The sequence below is a fragment of the Onthophagus taurus genome, chromosome 7 (genome assembly GCF_036711975.1).
Source record: "Onthophagus taurus isolate NC chromosome 7, IU_Otau_3.0, whole genome shotgun sequence".
NCBI classification, from domain to species: domain Eukaryota; kingdom Metazoa; phylum Arthropoda; class Insecta; order Coleoptera; family Scarabaeidae; genus Onthophagus; species Onthophagus taurus.
The window spans coordinates 16,120,213-16,144,003 of NC_091972.1; the positions used below are offsets into that span (position 1 = coordinate 16,120,213).

A 23,791-nucleotide genomic window follows, 5' to 3' on the forward strand; every position below is an offset into this window, starting at 1 on the left:
GTTAACTAATATTAACAAACCAAGAGAAAAAAGACATAAACATTAATTTTAATTTTCAACAATTTTCTATTTATGACTTGTTATTATTTTACACTAAGCCCTTCAATTATTATTTTCATAAAAAAAGCCTTGGTAACATTTTTCATTAACTTTATGGGTATGATATAAACATATTTAATTCTGTTTGGAGGCATGCTTATCTAAATTTTTATTATCCTTATAAATTAATAAAAGAAATAACAATAAAACCATTTGTACGCAGCAAATACAGTATAAACATTTTTATGATATCATATATAACCAATCAAATAAAGTAAATTACTTTAATGATTTTTTTTTAATAATGTTTGTCATAATTCATCGTTTAGTCTCTTTATTAATCATTTCACCCCTTCGTCTTTTACTTATAGGATTTCTTGGATCATAAATTTCATACCAATCATCATCCTTTGTATTTGCATCTTTTGCCAGAATAACGTCATCAGTTTTAAACTTTAATTCATGAGACATCCTGTAAAAAAAAAAGGCAATATAAATTTATATTGATTAAATTGATTTACCAAGATTCATCATTATCCACATCATCATTATCTTCATTTTCTTCCTCATTTTTACTCGATTCGGAGTTTTCTTTAACTGTGTGTAATTTATTTTTAAATTTTGATAATAATTCCAATGTAAATTCTTCCCTTCCGGCTCCTTTTTTTGGTAAAGTTTTCTTTTTATCTTTATATTTATTAAATTCAGTTTTATATTCTTGCACCGTTATGCTATTGGTATCTTCTTGAGTAGTTTCTAAATCTTTAGATTCATCTACCTTTTTAAGTTTATTTTTATGATAATCTCTTTTAACGTTTTCAATTTCTTTTCTGACCTCCTCCCTAACAAAATTAAAAATGGATGTTATCTTACAAGGAAAGATTATTACAGTAAAACCTTGATATAATGGACAAAATATTTTTATGTTATACTATTAATATTATATATTTAATAGTCTAATCAACCAACTATACGTAATCTAACACTTCTTAATTGGAATGTAAACGGCATCAACAAACAGCGAGCCATCCTTATAGCCTTCTTAGCAGGGCATAATATAGACATACCATGCGTAACAGAAACGCATTTAAGTCAATTAGAGAAATTCAACATACCAGGTTTCAAAACCTATCGCAATGACAGGCAACGCTGAATCGCTTCAAGGGGAGCACATCACATCCAGCATGTTCGACAATATATAGAGCAAAAAAATTGCTACAAATCCCACATCACCCAAAGAAATTCAGGAAAAAACCAATTCATTACCTAAGAAGAAAGCTGATGGCCATGACCTCATAACAAATATTATCTTAATAAACCTCCCAAGAAAATGTTATGCTTACCTAGCCAGCTTATTCAATGCATGTTTAGCAATTGGATACATTCCTGAACTATGGAAGCATGCTAATATACTATTATTCCATAAACCAGGTAAATACAAATCTAAACTAGAAAGCTACAGGCCAATTAGTTTATTATGCACGTTATCAAAACTCCTTGAGAAGATTATAAAAAAGAGATTGCTGGAGGAGTTACATAGACAACAGATATTACCACCTTTTCAATTCGGGTTTAAAAAAGGACACTCAACAAGTCATCAACTCCAACGAATAGTTGAAGTAATAGAAGATGGTTTCAAAAACAAAATGTATACAACAGCGCTCTTCTTGGAGATTACACAAGCTTTCGATCGAATTTGGTTGGAAGAATTGAAATTCAAGATCCTAAAACTTGATTTATCACAATACCTCAAATCAATCCGTCTATCTTTCCTGACAAGCCGAACAATTTTCACCAAAATCCACAACTGCCTCTCCTCCAAATCACCAATACGAGCAGGTGTTCCACAAAACAGTGTCCTGACCCTTCATTTTTTTAATTATTTTTATGCACGATATTACCTAAATTATTCAGAATGACATAGCTAGGTTTGCGGATGATACAGTCTTATTTACAAAAGATGAAGATCTATTCGCAGCAATAAGTAAATTACAAACGATTAAGACCAAGATAAACAAATGGCTCAACCTATGGAATTTAGATATTAACGAAGAAAAATATGCAGCAAAAATTTTCACATTAAGACGTATAAAAAACCAACAATTAGTTATCAAGGACGAACAGATAGAGTGGAAAAACAATAAAGTAAGTAAAATATCTGGGGATTCATTTGGATACAAGACTCACATGGAAATATCATATCAACTTGAAGCTAAATAAAGGTTATGGGAGACTAACTGAATTATATAGTATCATAAACAGAAAATCTTCCCTTAAACCTGAATGCTCTATTCTAATTTACACCTCGGTAATTCGCCCAATAGTGATATGCGCCTGTGAGATATGGGGAAATGCGGCAGAATCAAATCGGAAAAAGTTGGATGTACTACAAAACAAGATACTTAGAATAGCTGTGGACGCCGAATGGTTTATCAGAAGCAAGTAACTACACAACGAATTGGGCATTAAAACGATCCAAGAGTTTATTTCAACGAAAACCAAAAAGTTCCACGAATGACTACACCTATGTAAATCAACAGAACTCTACAATTTGGGCAGAAGAAATATTCACAGCCGATTGCAATGGAGATTATCCCAAGATCTATACTTATTGTAAATTATTGTTCCTTTAACCTAACCCAACCCAAGCCACAAGGTGCTTAGGAGAGCAAAGGCGACTCCTCATGTATATTACATTGTGTACAGGGTGGTTCCGTTTTTAATCGAGAAACTTTACTAGGATGTAGTACTTGCCAAAATAACACAACTTTGTTTTCGAGCTATGAGCTGTCAAAGTTGAACCAACAATTTACATTTTTTTTTTGTATTTCGGCTGTAAGTAAACCGTAGAATTTGAAACTTTGTACGTATTTACTACTGGTTAAGACCTTATTTTCAAACTTATTTTAAACTTCCCTAGCGCGCTCTAAGGGGATGAAATTCACCATCCCTTTGATTTATTTTATAAGAACTTTTTAACGCTATGGAATATTAATATAAAAAAATATGTGTTGTAAATCTCATTCTTTAGTGGTACTTTTTTGTCTCTTTAGTATTTTCCTTAAAGTGAATAGTTTCCGTGTAAAAAAATAAAATATCGTGCCATGTACCGCTGTGCCGCCATGGTTAGCTAAAATTATTCTAAAAGTTGGCTCTGAGAACTTGTAAGTTTCATTTACGGTGAATCCTCATAATTGTTGAAGATTATTAATAATTTTTGACTGTTATTAAGCAAGAGTATCAATTTTGTTTAAAACAACGTAATTTGTTCAGACAGACATTCATGTTATTTATGGTTTTTCTTATGAAAATCACAATTAATTAGTGTTATTTAGTTAGTACTAGAATTTTTTTTTAATAATACGAAGCTTTAGAGTGCAATGTAGCATATTTTATTTTTTTACGCTAAAACTATTATCTTTAAGGAAAAAACTAAAGAGACAAAAAAGTAGCAATAACGAATAAACTTTACAACCCATATTTTTTTATGTTAATATTCCATGGCGTTAAAAAGTTGTTATAAAAAAATCAAAGGGGTTGTGAATTTGATCCCCTTAGAGTGGGCTAGGGAAGTTTAAAGTATGGTTGAAAATAAGGTTCTACTAAGTAAATTCTACGGTTTACTTATACCCGAAATAAAAGATAAAATGTAAATTTTTGGGTCAATTTTGACAGCTCATAGCTCGAACACAAAAGACTTTCGACCCTATGTTTATATAAAAAACTTGTGTTATTTTGGCAAGTACTACGTCCCAGTAAAGTTTCCTGATTAAAAACTCAACCACCCTGTATATAAAAATGGTCTGGTCTGGTAAATAAATGAAGAAAAAGAAAAAAGATTGTTACTAACAACGGCCCGATATCCGGTTATCCGGCATATCTAACCAGCCATTATGGTTATAATTTCTGGTACATTTCTGAAGTGATACTAAAAATTATTTTTCAAAACGGGTTGGTTCATTGGAAAGAGGAGACTCTTATTAACATTTTGGGAAATTTTCAAACTCATATTGAAACAAATGGATTTAATACGAATTTTTAAAACTTAATCGGCGAAAATTGCAAAATTCGAAAAAATTGTCGATTATTTCAAAAATTTATATCTCATGAACTAAAAGTGATTTTTCAAAACGGCTTTTTGCATTAAAAAGATGATACTTTACTTAATAATTGGTGATATTTCCACAAGGATCCTTCAAGAAATTAATTTTATAGAGAATTTTAAAAATTATCGATGAAAATTGCAACATCGAAAATTTCATCAAAACTTCAAATATTGTTTTCTCAAAAACTAAAAGTTATTTTTCAAAACGAGTTGGTTCATTAGAAAGAGGACACTCTTATTAGCACTTTGGAAAATTTTCAAACTCATATTCCAAGAAATGGATTTTATACGAATTTTTAAATCTTAATCGGCGAAAATTGCAAAATTTTAAAAAATTGTCAATCATTTCAAAAATGTATTTTTCAAAAACTAAAAGCGATTTTTTAAAACGGCTATTTGCATTAAAAAGAGGATACTTTAATTAATAATTGGTGATATTTCCACATGGATCCTTCAAGAAATAAATTTTATAGCGAATTTTGAAAATTATCGATGAAAAGTGCAACATCGAAAATTTTATCAAAACTTCAAATATTGTTTTCTCAAAAACTAAAAGTTATTTTTCAAAATGGGTTTATTCATTGGAAAGAGGACATTCTTATTAACACTTTGGGAAATTTTCAAACTCATATTCTAAGAAATGGATTTTATACGAATTTTTAAAACTTAATCGGCGAAAATTGAAAAATTCGAAAAAATAGTCGATTATTTCAAAAATTTATTTCTCAAAAACTAAAAGCGATTTTTCAAAACGGCTTGTTGCATTAAAAAGAGGATATTTTAATTCATAATTGCTGATATTTCCACAAGGATCCGTCAAGAAATAAATTTTATAGCGAATTTTGGAAATTATCGATGAAAATTGCAACATCGAAAATTTTATCAATACTTCAAATATTATTTTCTCAAAAATTTTAAATTATTTTTCAAAATGTGTTGGTTCATTGGAAAGAGGACACTTTTATTAACATTTTGGGAAATTTTCACACTCATATTCCAAGAACTGGATTTTATACGAATTTTTAAAGCGAAAATTGCAAAAATTCTAAAAAATTGTCGATCATTTCAAAAATTTTTTTCTCAAGAACTGAAAGTAATTTTTTAAAACGGCTTTTTGCATTAAGAAGAGGATACTTTAAATAATAATCGAAAGTGATAACAGCGACAGTTCTGTTAGTAGTGAATGTGATGATGAATTACAAGAGAAGAGAAGGAAACTAGACGAAACTGCAACAAGAGATTTTATATATCGTATTGGGATTGTTATAATGAGGTTGCTAAAGACAAATCTGATATAAACAAAGTTGTATTGAATGAAAAAAGTCCTATATTGGGTTGGGTCCAAAACTTAAAAGACATACTAATTCCTGTGAATGGTGGAGTACTAAGTGATAACAACATTACAAAACACAAATAGAATAAATTGAGCACTGATCAGCACTTAAGCTGATTGAAGTGCAAATTAAAATTTTGTTAAATAACAGACTTTTGGCTATAATGGATACTTCCTTCCCCATATTAATCCATTATATTGAGGTTTTACTGTACTAAAATTAATTATTAAAAACTTTAAAGAAAATCATTCAATTACAATTTCTTTTTCTTAGCAGCTGTTCTTTCATCATCACTATCATCATCATAACTAGGTTTATGATTGGCCAAAATTTTTTTAATTTCCTTTTTCTCAGATTTTAATTTTTTTCTTATATTCTCCAATTGTTCTTCCGGATTAGGTCCATCATCTTCTTCTTCAACATCGCTATCTTTTTTCCCACTTTTCTTTTCTTTTTCTTCTTCTTTCAACGTTTTTGCACTCAACTTAGGATCGTCTAAGATATCATGTGTTGATTTTCCTTTCCCCACAAACTTTCCGCTTTCTTTAATACTTTCTTCTTCATCTTCTTCGGCTTCAGCCCCAAAGGATAACAATTTAAAATTTTTAACGCCTGCGGCACGTTCCTTCTTTTTCTTTTTCTTCTCAATTTTTTCTTCACTTTCTCTTGGTACAATATCATCAAACGGATTATGTAAAACGTCGGCTTTTAAGATTTTATGTGGATACTCAGGTTTCTCATCGTGAATTATCCCTTCTTGTAGTTTTAAAACGTTAAAAATCGTATCGCCAGCTATTTTTCCAAAAATCGTGTGTTTGTTTTGCAGTTCTGGAGTTGCAGCAAGAGTTATAAAGAATTGAGAACCGTTATCGTCTTTTCCTGCATTCGCCATTGCAACTAAACCTCTACGAACGAATTTTAATCTTTGATGGAACTCATCTTTAAACGGTTCGCCATAAATCGATTCTCCACCTGTTCCATCTCCATTTGGGTCACCTCCCTGAGCTATAAAACCTTTCACGACGCGATGAAAAGTGGTGTTGTTGTAATAACCTTCTAAACAAAGCTGAATGAAATTTCGGCATGCTTTTGGAGTTTCTTTTGACCAGAGTTCGATATCTATGTCACCTACTGTGGTTTTTAGCAAAACCTTAAAAAAATTTTAATTGATAATTAAGTGATTGTAAAAGATTATAAAATAAATATTGTACCTTGCCTGATGTATGAGGTTCTAAAATATAAATATTACTCATTTTTTTAGGTTAAATACATAACCGACATAACCTAAAAACGATATTTTTGGTTAGTTATTGTTTAAGGGTAAAGGAGAAAACTGTAAATATAAATTTTTTTAAGTTTAATTAAATGGTTATTTAATACTTTAAATTTAATTAAATTGGCGAAATAATTATATTTGATTACTTTTATATGTGAAATTTGCGTGTTTTAAACGTTTTATTGTTAATATTAACCTAAAAACGAAACGTCGTAAATTAAATTTAGGCTAATACCAACTTAATAATGATAAACTATTAATAATTTTAAATAAATAATTTTAATATAAACATTTAAGTATGTATTATTATTTCTTTTTATATTCAATTGTATAACTTCAAATATTTTATGTTTAATTTGTAATTATTTATTACTATTTCTATAGTAACTGCCCGACAAGTTACGTGCAGATGGAAACTTTGTGTTTGTTATGTTGGCCTAAAATTCTTAAGTGAGCATACATAAGAACCACTCCCGGCTTTTTGACAGAAACCGAAATAATTTCGCTATCCATGTAAGTATTATTTATTAATTGTGACCCTTTTCCCGTTACTTTTTAACTTAAACTTTTCGGCTAGTCATTACATTCGCTAGGTTTTATGTATAATTGACATTTTTTTCGTAATTGTCTACGTAAAAACGTCAAAAAATTCATGGCCGATGAGTAGATTTTTTGCTTTAGTCCCGTTTTCCCTCTCGATTTAACCACTTTATCCGCTTTATTCGGTTCTATAGTTTACAAAAGTGTGTCGAGCGTTCATCTTTAACGGTATTTTTCGTACCGAAACCGGTATCATTAAAGGTATCCAACATATTTTATTCTTCAACCAAGTTTTTTTTTTTATTATTTTTAAATTCTTTTTTTATTTCACATACCTATCACATTTACGCCCCCTCTGAGCAACATAACCTCACCCAAAATCAACACGCCCTTTCCACAACATCCATCAAAAAATCTTTTTTAAATTTTAATTTAATTCATTTTCAGCATTTTTACATTTGTGTATCAATAAATATTGAAGAGGATGGCGGTGAACGTTTATTCAACGAATGTAACAACAGAAAACCTTTCGCGGCATGACATGCTCTCTTGGGTCAATGATTGTCTCCAAAGTAGCTTTGGAAAAATCGAGGAATTATGTACAGGGGCCGCTTACTGTCAATTCATGGATATGCTCTTTCCTGGATCTGTTCCACTCAAACGAGTCAAATTTAAGACAAACCTCGAACACGAATACATACAAAACTTTAAGGTGCTTCAAGCTGGATTTAAAAAAATGAGTGTGGATAAGGTATGTCATAAATATTTTTATTACAAAATTTATTTTTGTGCTTTTTTTGATGAATTATGATGGGGTAAATAATAAAATTAACATAAAAAGAAATTAGGTTATAATTTGAATGTCAAAATGACAGGTGAAATGTCAAATTTGAAATATAAAATGTCTAATAATTAATTAATTCAAATTAATGTAATAAAGGTTACTTTTTTTAAAAAGAAGGATTCTAGTTAAGGTTACTGATAAAATTGCTAACTTTTTTATGATTTTTTACAATTTTTATTAAGTACATTTTGATTTCTAATAATTTTCTTAACGCCGCCATTTTTGAAATGTGACATTTAAAATGTCATTTTTATGATTTTTCGGATTTATTAATAAAAAAATATTTTAATATTCATTAACATATTTGTTTATCATTTCGTTAGTTCCAAATGTACAAGTTTCACAACAATACATAAGATGATTAAATTTACCGACGACCAACTTTAATTGTTTTATGAGTTTCAGCTTTCCTTCTCACCAAGTTTTTTCCTGTCCATCCAAGTCCTTCATCATAATCTTCCTCCATGTTGTCCTGGGCCTCCCTCTTGTCTGGCTGTTTTGTGCATTCCAGTCTAGTACCAACCCAACCCACTTCTATATCTCTAGTTTCATTTCCTCTTGTTTCGCCTGTCGTAGGTATTCTTCATTTGGTGCAAATAATATTTGTACTATCTTTCTCAAATGTTGCCTCATGTATTATTGTATCTTATTTTCTATATTTTGTATCATCTTCCTCCGCCTTTTGTTACCATACTGCCTAAGTAGTAGAACTCTTCGACCTCATATATGTTCTGTGTTAATGTCCATTGTTGATAATTTCAATGTATTTATTTCTAACCCTACTTCCTGCACCATTCTGTTATTTTATTTAGTTTTGTTTGGATGTCTGCATGCATATGTGGCAGATCTCAATCCCCTCCTCTCTTTTTTTGTTCACCTCTTCCATTGAATACTGTAGTATTGTTCCTTTTCTCACTGCCCATAAAGACCTTTTCTTTATCTGCCTCAACCTCTTTGCAGCACACACTAAAGTTTTTGGTACACCCTTTCTTTAAAACGCACCGCTCGCTTAACCGCTTCCATCCTCACCTTATCTACCTTCATTTCGTCTCTGCTTATATATCCCAGAGTCTTTCTAGCCAACCTCAACACCCACTTCCAGTACCTGGTCTGCACATCCTCTAACTACCCCTTGCTCCTTCCATCTCCATATCTCCACGTCATACATCATTACGCTTTTTATCAAGTTCTCAAACATTTTCCTTTTTTCCACATCCCACCAAAATATCCTCTCACAATGACTTTATGATGTTACTAATTTTCGTCGGAATTCTTATCTTTCCCAAAATTGTCCATACTGCAGCATGACTCAGTGAGTCAAAGGCTCTTAGTGGGAATTTCCATTCCTGTGATTATTTGATAATGATTCAGAGTGTATTTATGTAATCAACACACGACTTGTTGGGGCGAAAAACGGCTTGTTCTCTCATTAACTTTGGCTCTATGACTATTTTGTTGATGATATTTAAAAGTGTGATGCCGCGTCAGTTACAGCATTTACTTACTTAGGTTTCCTTTTTTTTTTCAACTCTAAAGTGTTTTCCATATTCCACACTTTCTTAAATATGAGTTGTATGTAGTTGTGTGTTTATTATGGATATGTATGCCTGCAGTAGGAAGTTGTTCAATTCCTGCTTTTATTTGTCTAAAGGATGAGGCATTAGTGTTTATTTGTAATATTCGGCGGTTTCTCCTGTAATAAGGTCATTACCGTCTTTCAGTTCGGTTTTCCTCTGCTGTTATTGTGTTCGCATCATTGTTTTTTATTGGTTTTTTGTGAGTGTCCGATTTGTTAGTCTAGTTTCTCTGTACATTCCGCTTTTTCTGCTTGTTCCATGAGCCAGTCGACCCACTGCTTCTTGTTGCTCCTAGCTGATCTCTTTACCCTTAAGTTGGCTACACACGTAACTGCATACTTGAAAAGCATGCATGATTAATCTTTTTGTACAAGCATGCAAAATTTCCCTTCGACACCACACGATACAAGTATGGTTGAAGAAGTGCCAGTTTGCGCTTGGACTATGTCGAGCTCGGACGACGATGCGCTTATAAATATTAAACTTATAACTAATTCTAATAACTAGTGTCATTCTGGATTGGATTCTTAACGATTTATACAAATTTAAAAAAACTTGTTCATGTAACAATAATCTTGTATAATTTTTTATTTAAGAATTATAAATGATTGACGCAAGAATGAATTTTTTGATACAAAAAATTGATATTCTTCGATGTTAAGAATATGATATACTTCATTCGATAATACTTCTATTCTTAAAACAAAAAGATATTTTAGGAAATACATTCAATAATAAATTTTTCTTGAAAGTCAAGAATAATGTCTCTTAGTGCGGGATCTCAGATTGCGACCTCTACTATTATTGGCAAATATCCCTACATATTTCATAAATTAAAGAAAACCTACGCCATTTTTAGGCTGACAAATTTCCTACGTCTGGCCACACGTCAAGCAATGTGCTTGGTACACACGTGCGGTTTCGCTTGCGCAAGCTTGCATGATTAAAATTCAATCCATCATCAAGCGGATTCCACAAGCAAAATATTTGTGCAAAATTATCCTACAAACGCTAAAGCATACTTGTACAAAAAGATTGATCATGCATACTTATCAAGTTTGCAGTTATGTGTGTAGCCACCTTTATGTCTAGATTTATCTGTTTTGTTCATCTCTTTTCTCTCTTGTATTAGCGTGTATACCAGCGTATCCACGTGTCATCTTTTATCCATTCCTTCTTGAGTTCTTTCCTCGCCCCCAGTATACATCTACTTTGTTTCTATTTCTGTTTTGGCGTTTTCCTATGTGTCAGTTTTTTGTTTGTATTTTTGTACTTTCAGCTTTTTTATAACCTCTTTGTATGAAAGGATTCTCCACGTTCAGTTTTGCTCTTTTTACCCTGTGGCACATTACTAGATATACGAAATAAAAAAGTTGTGCCACCTTCTTATCGTTATATGATCTATTTTGTTTTATGTTCTGCCATCTGGTGACGTCCAATTGTTAAGTCGTTGTTCATGCAGAAGTCTACAAATAATTCACCGTTGTTGTTTCTTTTTCCTAGACAATGTTTTCGATTATGTTCTCCAAGCCAAGATTCTCCTCTCCTTATATCATCTTTCTTTATTCTTTCCATCGTTTGTGTGAGTGCGTCGTAGAAACTTTCTTTTGCTTCTTTCTCAGATGGGTCAATAAGCATGTAGCATTGTATTAAGCTGAGATTTCTCATGTTTGTGCGAAAGCGCAAAAAACTCTATCATACTTCTTGCCTGTTCATTCATCAATATACCCACTCCGTTTGCTTGGGTTTTTCCTTCTTCGTTTCCTGAGTAGATCAGGGTTGCTTCATGCCAAGGTTGCTAATCAGTATATTTAGCACTAGCTGATGATCAATCTATAGATTTCGTTCTGATTATGGGGCTGCCATCTTAACCTACCAGATAGGCTAAAATGAGGGTGAAATTTAACCCAATGCGCTTGTAGATGAGGTTGGTAATTGGGCCATGGATGTTAGTCGGCCCCTTGCACTAGTTGATTTCTTATTATTCTGTAAATCCTACAAAAAGCAAGAGGTTTATTTTGGCAGTGTGCCAAATCCTCCTGTTATCTTTGGATTCTCCATTCTCAATATTTGCTTATATCTTTATTCAATTCGATGTTATACACAATGTGCAATTATGTCTCCATATAAGTTTTATGTGTTCTTTGGCTTTCCCAACCTCTTCTTCTCTGTTATGGAATATTCAAGGGTATGTCTTGTTCTATTGTTTTAAATGTGTATAATTTTAAAATAATAATCTGAGGTTTATTAAATTTATTCTTAACGCATTGTACTTAATAAAAACAGAAAATATATGCAAACGTCGACGACTTTATTAATATTTATAAAATGTAACTTATAAAAAGGAAATGTAACTGTTTCATTGTACCTGTTTAATTGAACTAGTTTCCTTAACAAATCCTCCTTTTTCAAAACAGGAAATCGTAGGTTGTTATTGTTCAACATTTTTCACTATCGATTAAAATTCATTTCATTAATTTTTATTAACTAAAAGCCCACTCAATGAAAATAAAATTGTAGGTTATACCTGTAGATAAGTTAATAAAAGGTCGTTTCCAAGACAACTTCGAGTTCTTGCAATGGTTCAAGAAATTTTTCGACGCGAACTACGACGGCCGCGCCTATGACGCGTTGGAAGCGCGGTCGGGCCTCGCTTTGGGTTCGGGGGCAAGCGATCAAGCGGGTGCCGTCGCCCCCGCTGTTTCCGCACCGACAGCCCCCAAAACGACTTACACTCGACAGGGTAACGGAATGACGTCCGCCACTCAACGTTATGTACCCCCAGCTAAAAGAAAACCAGGTAACGCTAACGCAACATGTCCGTCCATTCAAATAACCGTATATGTAAATACTTTATGATTAAAGGAGAAAAATCATATCTTCTTTAAATATGTTAATCATCATTTGCTCTAAATTCATTTTAACAAACTTAAAATATAGAAGATAACTAGTTTGTGGATTTCATTTTGTTTGTTGGTGTTACGGTTGTGTTGTAAACAACATGGTTGCTTTTATCTGGGGTTAAAATGTGGGCATTTTTCATTGTGCTAGTAGTTATTTATAACTTAGAGCCAGTAAAAGGACGGTAGAATCTAAGAGGACTGCTACATCCCGGGAACGAGTGCACAGTTCGACGGACCGTTAGTGACGTCACGCATGGGTAGGTAAAAAGAAAAATCTTAATCGATTTTAAGCGTGATTCGGCTAAAGCCGAATGTTTCTAGTTCTAGGTCTAGTTTTAGTTAATTAAAAATATATAACAACGCTGAATAACTAAGACTGGAGCTTACACTAGCACTTAAACTAACACTAGACCTAGAACGAGAAACATTCGGGTTTAACAGTACGTCTCTTAAGACAGCAACAACAGCCGACTGAATGTGACACGTGATTGGTCCGATACTGACGTCATTTTCTGAATTACAAAGGATGTAGCAGTCCTTTTAAATTCTACCGTCCTTGGAGTCAACCCCCCTTTTAGAATATTTTCACGCATTGTCAAAGCACGAAGAAGTCTAAAAACGTTATTCTCATTTTTCATTTCTAAATTTATTATTAGTACTTTATTTTCAATTATTTTTCTAATTTATTAATTTATCTACAACGTATGCGATACAATTTTTGCATCATCAAAGCACTTTTTTTAATTGGTTTTGTTTTATTTTTTTTTCTTTTTTATTAAATTAATTTTGTTCAATTATTGTTTCTTTTATAAAATATACGTTTGCTTTTGGATGGGATTTGCGGCGAACCAATAAAAAATTACAAAAAAAAAATAGATTGTGCCCATCGATAGGCTGGTTAAGGGCCGTTTCCAGGATAATTTCGAGTTTCTACAGTGGTTCAAGAAGTTTTTCGACGCGAACTATAAAGGAACGGAATACGATGCGTTAGGGATGCGTAGCGGAGAGGCAATGGGCAATGGGGGCGGATCAGCGCCGAAATCGAGCGGCATCAAAAAACCAAGCCAAGCCAACTCGACCAAAACATCGCCGGCCGCCGTTAAGCCCCAACCAAAAGCTAGTATGTTTAAAATTCTTAAGTTATTTTTAAAGCTTATTTTTGTCAAAATTTAAGTTGATTTTTTTTTCTCATTTCAAATTCATTATCATAATTCACTTGCTTTTTTCTTCTCTTTGTTTTACATTTGCTTATTTCATTTTATGAGAACATTTTCAATTTTAAAGCATGTTATTTAAATAGGAATTAATGTTTGTTTTTAAATAATCAATTATCAATTTAAACAAAAATTATTTCTTCACTCAATCTGTAATTACTCAGATAGAAAAGCTTTTTTCAACTTATTCATTAGTAAAGAAAAATTATGATTTCACCCTTTCCAAGGCAGAACCGGCATCGACGGCGATGTGTATTCATGTGGTTCTGATCCTGTGCTACTCTGCACCGGGAGTTGGCTAAAATATTGGATCTGCAGTTCCTCAGATAAAACTCATTCGTCCACCTTTTACTAACTTCTGTAAAAACTTGACACACTGGTCATCTCTTCTCATGTCCAGTGCAGAAAAGTCGTGACATTTCAGTAGGGATGCGTAATCCGTTCCACAATCCGGGTATGATGCATCCAAGTGTAGAGACAAATATCATAACATATATATTGTGGTGATCTAATTACAGACCCATATTCATTCCGTTTTCATACAAAGGTCAGAAACAAGGACTTGTACACATTGATGTTAGAAAAGGCACGCGATGTACGCAAAATTAAACCAGGCGTCCTTGCTGGGGCAGATGCAATATCTTCAATGTGCGGTGCAAAAGACAATTTGTAGTCAAAAATAACTCCCAGATCCCTGATTGTAAATAGTTTCTCTAGAACATCTTCTACGTATATAATAAGCGGAAGGAAGTGACCCTTGCCTGTAAAACTAACAGCACCGCACTTATTACTATTAATTTTTAGCTGATAATGATTACAGTATTCTACCAAGATTACTACCAGATTCGTCCAAGTCCGACTGCAGACTGACAACATCACTTTCTGAAAAAATAGGTCGGAATAATTTCAGATCAATCCGTATAGGCTAATACCACAGAATAACCGGACATGACACTGACGTCGCATCGATTCGTTTGATGTTGGCGTCACATCAGTTTAAAATCCGCCATCTTATCGCCAGTTACCAAAGGCACAGCATAATCAGAAATGATACTGACGTCGATTTGTTTGATGTTGGCAACATCTCGTTTTATGACGTCGATTTAAAATCCGCCATTTTATCGTGAGCAACCATAGGCGCGATGCATGAGAGAGACAACTTAAGTTACTACCAATAGCAGCAATACCTTGCTTCCTCGCAACAATATGGCGTCAGATTTGACCAGACTTGTGGTTATTCTGTGCCAGAAGTGACACTGGCGGTATCCCGCCAAATCTTTATGACCAATAGCAACATACCTTGGAAACTCCTTATAATATGACGTCAGATTTGGCGAGATGCCGCCAGATTCACTTCTAGTTATTTTGTGCTAATACGCTAGATAAGAATGTGTCTAGAAAGTCATTCAAGAAGATAACAAATAGTAGGGGGCCTAGATTTGAGCCTTAAGGAACACCAGACATATAATTACATATACTTTATCCGACTCGACAGCTAACAGGTATATACAGTATATACTATATGCGCATTGCAATACCAATACTGCGCGATTTGCGCATTGCAATACTAATACTGTGTTGGTTGCATACTTGCAATGATGACGTCGGGTACGATAATTAATTAGCACACTGTAGTTTTATAAGCTTAGGAGAAAAGCCAAAAGTACTACGTTTATTCATGAGGACGTCGTGATGAATCATATCAAATGCCTTAGAAAAGTCGGTGTATACCACATTCATCTGACCACTCTTATCTAAAGATTCACAAATCACTTTAGTAAGTGATAAGTCAGTTTCGCCATGCTTGAATACAGGAACAATGTTGCAATGTACGTTTGCAGTAGAAAGGAGGCCAGTCAATCGTCGCGAATTCCTTCTCGAGGTTATCTTCTTGTGAGGGGTTCTTATCGTGTGTTGAAGTAGTTGGAAGTGTGTCATGCAAAACACCAGGAGCAGTACGGACCATTAGAACACCTGCCCATATTGACGCAGTCCGAGCTTCATTTTTGCGCTCTGTATCTAAACATGCAGTTGCCCTGGGGTTGTGAAATCGTTCAAACCGATTCTTCCGAAATTCTTCAATTCTCCGAAACCGATATTCTTCATGATGAACTACACTTTCACGACAAACGGCATGCGAAATTTCCATATCTTAGGTTGTGTTAACAAACAAAGTATGCTATATTGGAGCGATATAACTATATTGATATATACCAGGTGTTCATTAAGTGTTGGACTAGCTTAATATCTCCAAAAATACTTGTCGAATCAACATGAAATTGGAAATGCGAATTTGACTTAACAAAATTTTCAACTGTTTGCCTGTTAAACTTTTCAAGGTGCAGCGCCAACTTGATTTTTTTTAAATAGCTCCACTAGTCAAAATTGACATCATTCGAAAACTTATTTTATTCTGCATTCGTATATCAACCAAGGGAACTCCATGGACTGCGATATCAAAAGTAGTAACCATTGCGCTACATTTTTTCGAAGAGTGCAATCGCACGGTAATAATCAATTTGGAGCGTGATGTGACCATGCTTGGAAATTTTTTCTGCCAGCTCTTGAAAATTTCGCCATTAACGATGTATGGTTTCAGCGACTGCCCATACGTCACGAATTTCAATATGTGTTATGAAAGATAATTTTCCATGGCGACTTATCTCCAATAGAGGTGATATTTCGTGGCCCGCACGCTCGTCGGATTTAATTGAAAGTCTTTAACAATTCTGGAAGCATACCGTTTGCTATGCTGGAGAGAGTCTACAAATATTCTTTTTAAAACTGTTTGATACCAAACTTCCTACGTTAGTGCATAAAGCTAATAAAAAAAATTTTTAAATGTAAAATATGTATAAAGAAGGTCTTAGTTCCGGACCCTGTATGAACATCTTTTTTGTCACGCTATTTTATTTCAAGAAAAGCTTCATTTTTGAGGCTTTGCATTAAATTTAGGCAATATACATTATATTAGAATTAACAGTGCCACAGCAATTTACTTTCTTCTAGTGGAACTATTTCTATAACAAAGGGCTTGAGTACCAGTTGTCAAAATATAAATCGTGGGCTTTTCCGCTATATGATTCCATCAGCGTCATGCTTATGTTACCTGATTTTTCTATATCCTTTTCAAAATCTTTTACTTCTGTTAATACTCCGGTATAAATTATAAACTCTAAAATGTAGTAGATTTGGCAATCTACAATTACGAAAAATTTTATACCAAAGCGCTGTCATTTTCACGGTATGTACTGGCGAAAGCAAATTCTTCCTTTGAAAAGCCTAAGACTTTAATCAATGACCAAAGATTGAAATGAATAAAGGCTTTGTTTGAATGTAAATATTTTTGAAATGATCCACAACAAGATGTATTTTGTATAGCTTATCATTTACGTTGGGATTAGAATTATTTGCAAAATGAAGATACTTTAATAAATCTGTACTTTTTGCTGTTTGACTTGTGCCATAATACAAAAAATAAATACATTTCTGCTTACATTGGAAGTACACATTTTAATAATAAAATAATTGAGTTTGTAGTTTAGACTTCTAAAACTCTATCTCACCGCATCCATATCAAAAACCACAATCGTGCGGTTTTGATCCTTACACATGCCTCCGATATTACGTGTGTAGATACGGTTTTGATCTATGACGCATTTTTTATTTTGCATGTACAGGGTGGTCCATTTAACGTGAGACAAGCGATTATCTCGACAAAATTTTACATAGAAATGAACCAAATGAAAGTTGTTCTGTGCGAAGGGGGAAACCATATGACGATAATATTTTTTAACCTTGAACCTTATTTTCAAGGTCACGACCAATTTTTTAAATGGTACCCTATGTTTTTAATTGCAGAATCTGAATCTATGGATGAAAGTAAGATAATTTAAAAAAAAATTACCGTGTGTATCTTTTGTAGACAAAATCTCAATAATTTTTTTATTCAAATAGTTTTAAATATTGTTTATTTCTAAAAAAATGATTAAAGTATACTATTAATCAACAAGAAGTGTAAAATTTATAATAAATGTTCAAATATTTTCCCACCCACTTCAATACATTTATTAACCCTTCTACTAAAACGTTCTTTACATCTTAAAAGGTTTTCTTGGCTACTATTTCTGCATACATTTCTTATGTACTTCGCGATAAACATTATCCTTAAGGACGGCCACAAAAAGAAATCAAGAGAAAAAAAGAGGAAATTGGACCTCCCCTTCCAATCCATTGCCCAGCATAATCCCGATCTAAAGCTTCACGTGCAATATGTGAAAAATGTGCTGGACACCCATCATTTCGCAGCCACATATTTTGTCTTTCTTCCCTGCTCAAATCTACAAGTAACGTTGGTAAGACGTCATCTAAAAAAATTCGGTACTTCTTCCCATTCAGCATACCATCAATAAAGTATGGACCGATCAATTTATCACCAATTATGCCACACCAAGCATTAACCGACCAAGGTTGATGTTCTACTTCACGCTCCAATAGTGCATGTTATGTCTATTGACTTGTCCTTTGTTCTGCATTCGTTCTTGTGCCCATTGACAAAATATTAATCGGTTTTCAAAATCACCTCCATAAAGCTGTGGATGCAATAAAATGTGGTATGTAGGGATTGCAATCAAGAAGGGTTTTTACAATCCCGGGATTTCGAGAACAGGATTCTTTATCTCGGGATTACCAGGGATTTCTGGGCTACAACTTATTCTCACCATAATACAAGAAATCTCAACCATGGATAGCACTATTTTTAAAGAAATGTCGCAGAATAATCAATTTATCTATTGTTTTATTTCCTAAACGAGATCTAAATTTTGTGTTGAAGAGAAGCACCGTTCCGATTCCACACTTGTTGGTGGAATAGTTTTCAAACATTCAAAAGCGAATTGAATTTTTATCCATATTACCGCCATTATTGAATATATCAATTTCCTGGATCGATGTATTGAAGAGTGCATTCTTAGTTAACTGGACAGGTGGCTTTGTTGTCTTTGTTTAGACATTTTCAAACATATTTTGTTCTTCTATCTCATTTATCATAAATTGTAAAGCTATATCTGCTTTTCCTAGTGCAATACACCGCAAACATAAGGCTTTTACAGTCAGCTTTGCCGGCTCCAATATGGTTACTAACGCTTTAATAAGTTCGTACTGTGAATCTCCAAGAAAGGGCTCTTATGTCAACCATTGCTTTACGTGCGCATTTTTCTAATAATATGAATCGGTCCAACATAACAAACAGTGTACTCCACCAATTCTGACAATTTAAAATTAATTTAATTTCTTTTTCGTGGTCTTTTTTTATATAATTTTGACATAAACATATCCCGAACTTATAATTGATTTTCCGACATAATTTTCGAGATTTAAATATGTACGGAATCCCGGCATTTGCGGGATTGCAATTCCTAGTGGTATGTGTGATACTTGTTGCGCTTTCATATTCTTAAAATGCTGGTCTTTGATATTCGGCGTCAGTTGCAAGTCGTCGATTGCTAACTTGAGGATTTACCTCACTGCTAGCTAACACCGCAATTTCCTTTTCTTCCGTAGTTACAGTTGCTCGCCGAGTTCTTTTTCTTGATTCCACGTCTCCAGTGTTAGTGAAATCATTCACAACGTTGTAAAAGGTACTTCTCGAAAGCGTATTTCGATCAGGAAAACGTTCTCGATACAAAGCTATACTACCGGCAACTTTTCTGCCACTTTCTCCATAAATAAAAATCATTTAGACTTTTTCTGCCACACTTAGAGTATCCATGATTTATTGACTTAAACACTTTGCCTTATAAACGATAGAATGAATGCAGAATTTGTTGCTAAGCAGTTTTTATGCAAATTTAGTTTTACTTGTTACATTTTAAAACAATTCAACCAATTAAGTCTGTAAGCGATATTCTGAAAATGCCGACATAAGCAGTTCCACGAATTCGGAAGTCGGAACCTTTTAGACTTCTTGTATGTATGTATGTAGGAAAGCGGAGGGTATGCTTCCGCATACAGCACCTAGGCCCCAACGGACCCCTTGTATGTCCTCCTACACTCTCTCCGGCTACATCAACCAGCCTAAGGAATTTCCGAAGACTAGGATACAGCTCAGAGGTGTGTTCCTGATGCCATCTGTGGTCGGCCATTCCTCTCCGAAGTCTCTTATTCTGAGGTCTTGCAGAGTGGGGCATTCACACAAGATGTGTCGGACCGTCTCTTCGCTCTCTTTACAGAGGCGACAGAGAGGACTAACAGCAAGCTTAAGGTTATAAAGATGCTTGTTTACCTTACCCGTGACGAGTCCCGTTACAGTTCGTAGAGCGTTTCTGCCAAGCCTTACGAAAGACAAGGCTGCCTCTGCTGAAGGATAATGTAATACTTCCTTAGACAGATGGCAGCCCTTAACCCTATCCCACCAGTTCATAAACTTTTTGTGGGTAAAATCTTTAATTATCTCAATCTGAGTTGATATGGACGGAGCGATTATCGGTTCAGGCGAACATGGCGCTCGCTTGGCAGCCCTTTTGGCAAGCCTATCAGCGTGCTTGTTACCTGAACAAGTCGAGTGTCCTTTTATCCATTGAAGTATAACAGTTATGCATTGCGGCCTTCTCCAATGTCAGATGACAACCCATAACAAGTCCTGAGGTAATTGTTATTCTACTCAGGGCCAAAATAGCTTGTCTACTGTCAGTATAAATTGTAAAAGTCTTACCTACCAAGTTGGATCTGACAATAACGTCAGCGGCACGTTGTATGACGATTAATTCCGCCTGTATGACGTGGTACTTTTACCTAGTGGGTCAGATACGTGGAGTCGGAGATCGTACGAGAAGACTCCGGCTCCAGCTCCTTCCCGTCTCTTTGAACCATCAGTGTAGATTTTAAGGCTGTTTTTACCTCTACTTCTGTGGAACTTGGGTGGGTGAGATATTTCTTCGTAAAAATGTGTTGTAGGGGTGTAATGTCCGTTACACAATCCAGAATTGGTGAGTATTCCACCATTTTGTTCCAGAGATTGGCATTTTTACTGTTTCTCTCACCCATTAGAATTCCTGCTGCTCGCAGTCGAATCATGGTCACCAATGCCACCTCTTGGATGAACAAATGAAGTGGCGTTAGGTTTAACATGTTTTCCATGGCTGCAGTGGGGGTAGTCCGCAGCGCACCTGTAACATACAAACACGCAAGTCTCTGTACTTTAATAAGTGCAGCAGTAGATGTAGACTGTAGGGTCTTTGGCCACCATACTACTGCACCATATGTAAGCATAGGTCGGATTACAGCCGTGTAAATTCAGAGGGCATTTTTGGGTGACAAACCCCATGTCTTACCTATAGCCCTCCGGCATTGACCGAATGCAACGTACGCTTTTTTAACTCTATTATCTAGGTGGGCTCTCCATGTCATTTTATTGTCAAGCGTGATGCCCAGATATTTAACTTCTTTTGACAATGCCAATGGAGTATTAGCAAGGAATGGCATTCTGGGCTTAGCAACCTTCCTCATCCGTGTGAAAAGAATCAACTCTGTCTTCTTAGTCTTAGACCTCTTTACAAAGGTATTTCCGACGAGCCAGGTCACCCGATGTACCTCTTCTGGATCTTTTTTGTTGAGCATGTTTTACCATTCTACAGGCAAAACCACACAGTAAAATGTTTTAATTACTTTACTTTTATCCACAGATTCAGATTTTACAATAAAATATATAGGGTGATATTTAAAAAATTGGTCGTGACCTTCATATAACCTTGAAAATAAGGTCTAGGTCAAAAAATGTTTCCCCTTTCGCACAGAACGTCCTGTATATACGATCTTGGTCCTTAAAGGGTTAAATATAATTTAAAATTAACACAAAAAGAGCATGTTTAAAAAATTATTCTTATTCTTGACACGAATACTAATGCTTTATTTCCTCGTCTTAATTTTTTGATGATTGATTATTAAAAAATAAAAAAAATATTCCTAAAAAATCGATTGTGAAATAGAGAATTTACATATTAGTGCCTAAAGTAAATGCAGTACGTCCGGTGACCAAAACGGTGACTTCGGTGAACAGTCGTGGCGATTCCGGGAAAATAGAAGAGCTGACAAGTCAAATTTTGGAATTGAAAGTGAGCGTAGAAGGTTTAGAAAAGGAGCGTGATTTCTATTTCGGGAAGTTGCGTGACATTGAGGTTATGTGTCAAGAGTCCGAAGAGGGTAATCCCCTAATCCAGAAGATTTTGGAAGTTTTATACGCAACCGAAGTAATATTTAAAAACAACAATATTTTTATATTTCTAATGGAGTTTGTGTTGTTTTAATTTAGGATGGTTTCGCACCCCCCGATGAGTTAGAAGGTGGCGCAGACGAACAGGACGAGTATTAAAAGGAAATAAAACATCCCTTTTTTAACACTCCCTCCCCTATTTTCTATACTTTTAAGAGTCACGTTCCCATAAAACAATAATCATAGGGAAATCGAAAATTGTTTACATACGAGGTATTTTAGTGTCTTGTTAAAAATATTCTCGCATCATGTAAACTCTTTTTTTTTTTTTTTCATTTACACTATTAAAATTTATTGTAACCGTTGCCCACGTACTACACAAAGTTATGGTATATATTCTATTGAATCAAAGAAAAAAGAAAATTAATAATTATAAAAAGCGAAATTGATAAAATAGTAGATTTTTTTAAATGTAAAATGTGTTGATTTGCGTGTGTAAAAATTGTTACGTTTTTCAAAAATCAAAATGATGAACGAATTTTCTATCGAATATTATTTGATAGTCGAACGATTAAACGATGACGCTGATAATAACTTCTTTGTCTTTTTTATGTTTTTTTTTTTCGCGATTAGTAGAGAAGAAGCGCGCACTCAACTTGTTCTATAGTTACGTTTTACTACCTACTGTTTTTTGTGTTATCTACTACCCTGTGTTGGCATATTTTGAAATAAAAAAACGAATAAATCATTTACAGTTTTATTATAATTTGAGTTTTATTGTTGCAACTATTTCAATTTCCTCTATAAATAGTATATTATTATATGAGCATATAATAGCTCATTATATGCGAGTAGAATACTATACTTTGTCCACGACTATTGAAATTGATTCCATAAATTTATTTGTCCACGACTACCTTATAATATATACCTTATGAATGAGTTTTCTAAAACAAAACGATAGTCATTTTTCACGGAGTGAATAATAGCGGTGAATAATAATCATTATCCACGGGTAGCCATCTTGATCAGACTAATAATAATTATTTGAAACGTTAAAAGTTCAAAAAACGTCAATTTAATTCAATTTTTTAGGAGTTTCTAAATGTTTGACATTAAAAAAACCTAAACAAATTCCTTTTTTCGTATGATTTAAGCATAAATTAATTAATTTTCCTAAAGAAAACGACGTTTTATAAAACTGACATTTAATTTTGACAAATTGTTGTGAAGTTGGTTACAGTTAGTAACATTGAATTTGTGTCACATTGACGTTTAACCTTTATTCAAAAATTTATTTAAAAAGTAAATTTATGGAATCAATTTCAATAGTCGTGGACAAAGTATAGTATTCTACTCGCATATAATGAGCTATTATTCACTCAGGTTAATTATGCCCACTTAACCTTCGTGAATAATAGCCCTCATTATATGCTCATATGATAATATACTGTTAATTGCTTATTTTTGTTCATAATTAGTTTGTTCATTTTATTTTTATTCATAGTACTTTAGGTTCCCTTGCGAAGGGCATCGTTTCTGGAGGTTCTTATGCGAAACAGCGTAATATTTCTATGAAATTTACTTTTCCCAAATGGCTTCTAGAAATAAACCGGGCGAGGAAGAGTTTACTGTAGAAGAGAATATTCTTTGTGAAAAGACCCCGGAAGAAACTAAAACAAGAATTTATTAGATCCTTTAATGCGTTGCGCAATGTATTTCTGTTTTATCCTTTAAGTTAGTGATCACT

The 23,791-nt window shown here is 33.7% G+C and overlaps 2 protein-coding genes across 10 annotated transcripts; one reads left to right on the forward strand and one right to left on the reverse strand.

Annotated features, from left to right (window-relative positions):
• Positions 1-46: 46 nt before the first annotated feature.
• Positions 47-6,798, reverse strand: LOC139430512 (spliceosome-associated protein CWC27 homolog). The gene is made up of 4 exons (XM_071197602.1): positions 6,690-6,798; positions 5,736-6,628; positions 561-881; positions 47-511 (listed from the first exon to the last, which is right to left on the reverse strand). The coding sequence occupies exons 1-4, from the start codon at positions 6,729-6,731 to the stop codon at positions 358-360; spliced, it is 1,410 nt and encodes a 469-aa protein (XP_071053703.1). The 5' UTR covers positions 6,732-6,798; the 3' UTR covers positions 47-357.
• A 345-nt stretch (positions 6,799-7,143) lies between these two features.
• LOC111415737 (microtubule-associated protein RP/EB family member 1) lies at positions 7,144-22,620 on the forward strand. 9 transcript variants are annotated; one of them, XM_023047562.2, is made up of 5 exons: positions 7,144-7,267; positions 7,742-8,045; positions 12,236-12,515; positions 21,834-22,078; positions 22,141-22,620. In XM_023047562.2, exons 2-5 carry the CDS (start codon positions 7,779-7,781, stop codon positions 22,198-22,200), a joined length of 852 nt encoding a protein of 283 aa, XP_022903330.2. In that variant the 5' UTR covers positions 7,144-7,267; positions 7,742-7,778; the 3' UTR covers positions 22,201-22,620. The 9 variants fall into 9 exon arrangements, with proteins under 9 accessions (XP_022903330.2, XP_022903336.2, XP_022903332.1 ...); XM_023047568.2 differs by having other exon boundaries at positions 12,236-12,458; XM_023047564.2 differs by lacking the exon at positions 12,236-12,515 and adding an exon at positions 13,495-13,738.
• Positions 22,621-23,791: the final 1,171 nt, after the last annotated feature.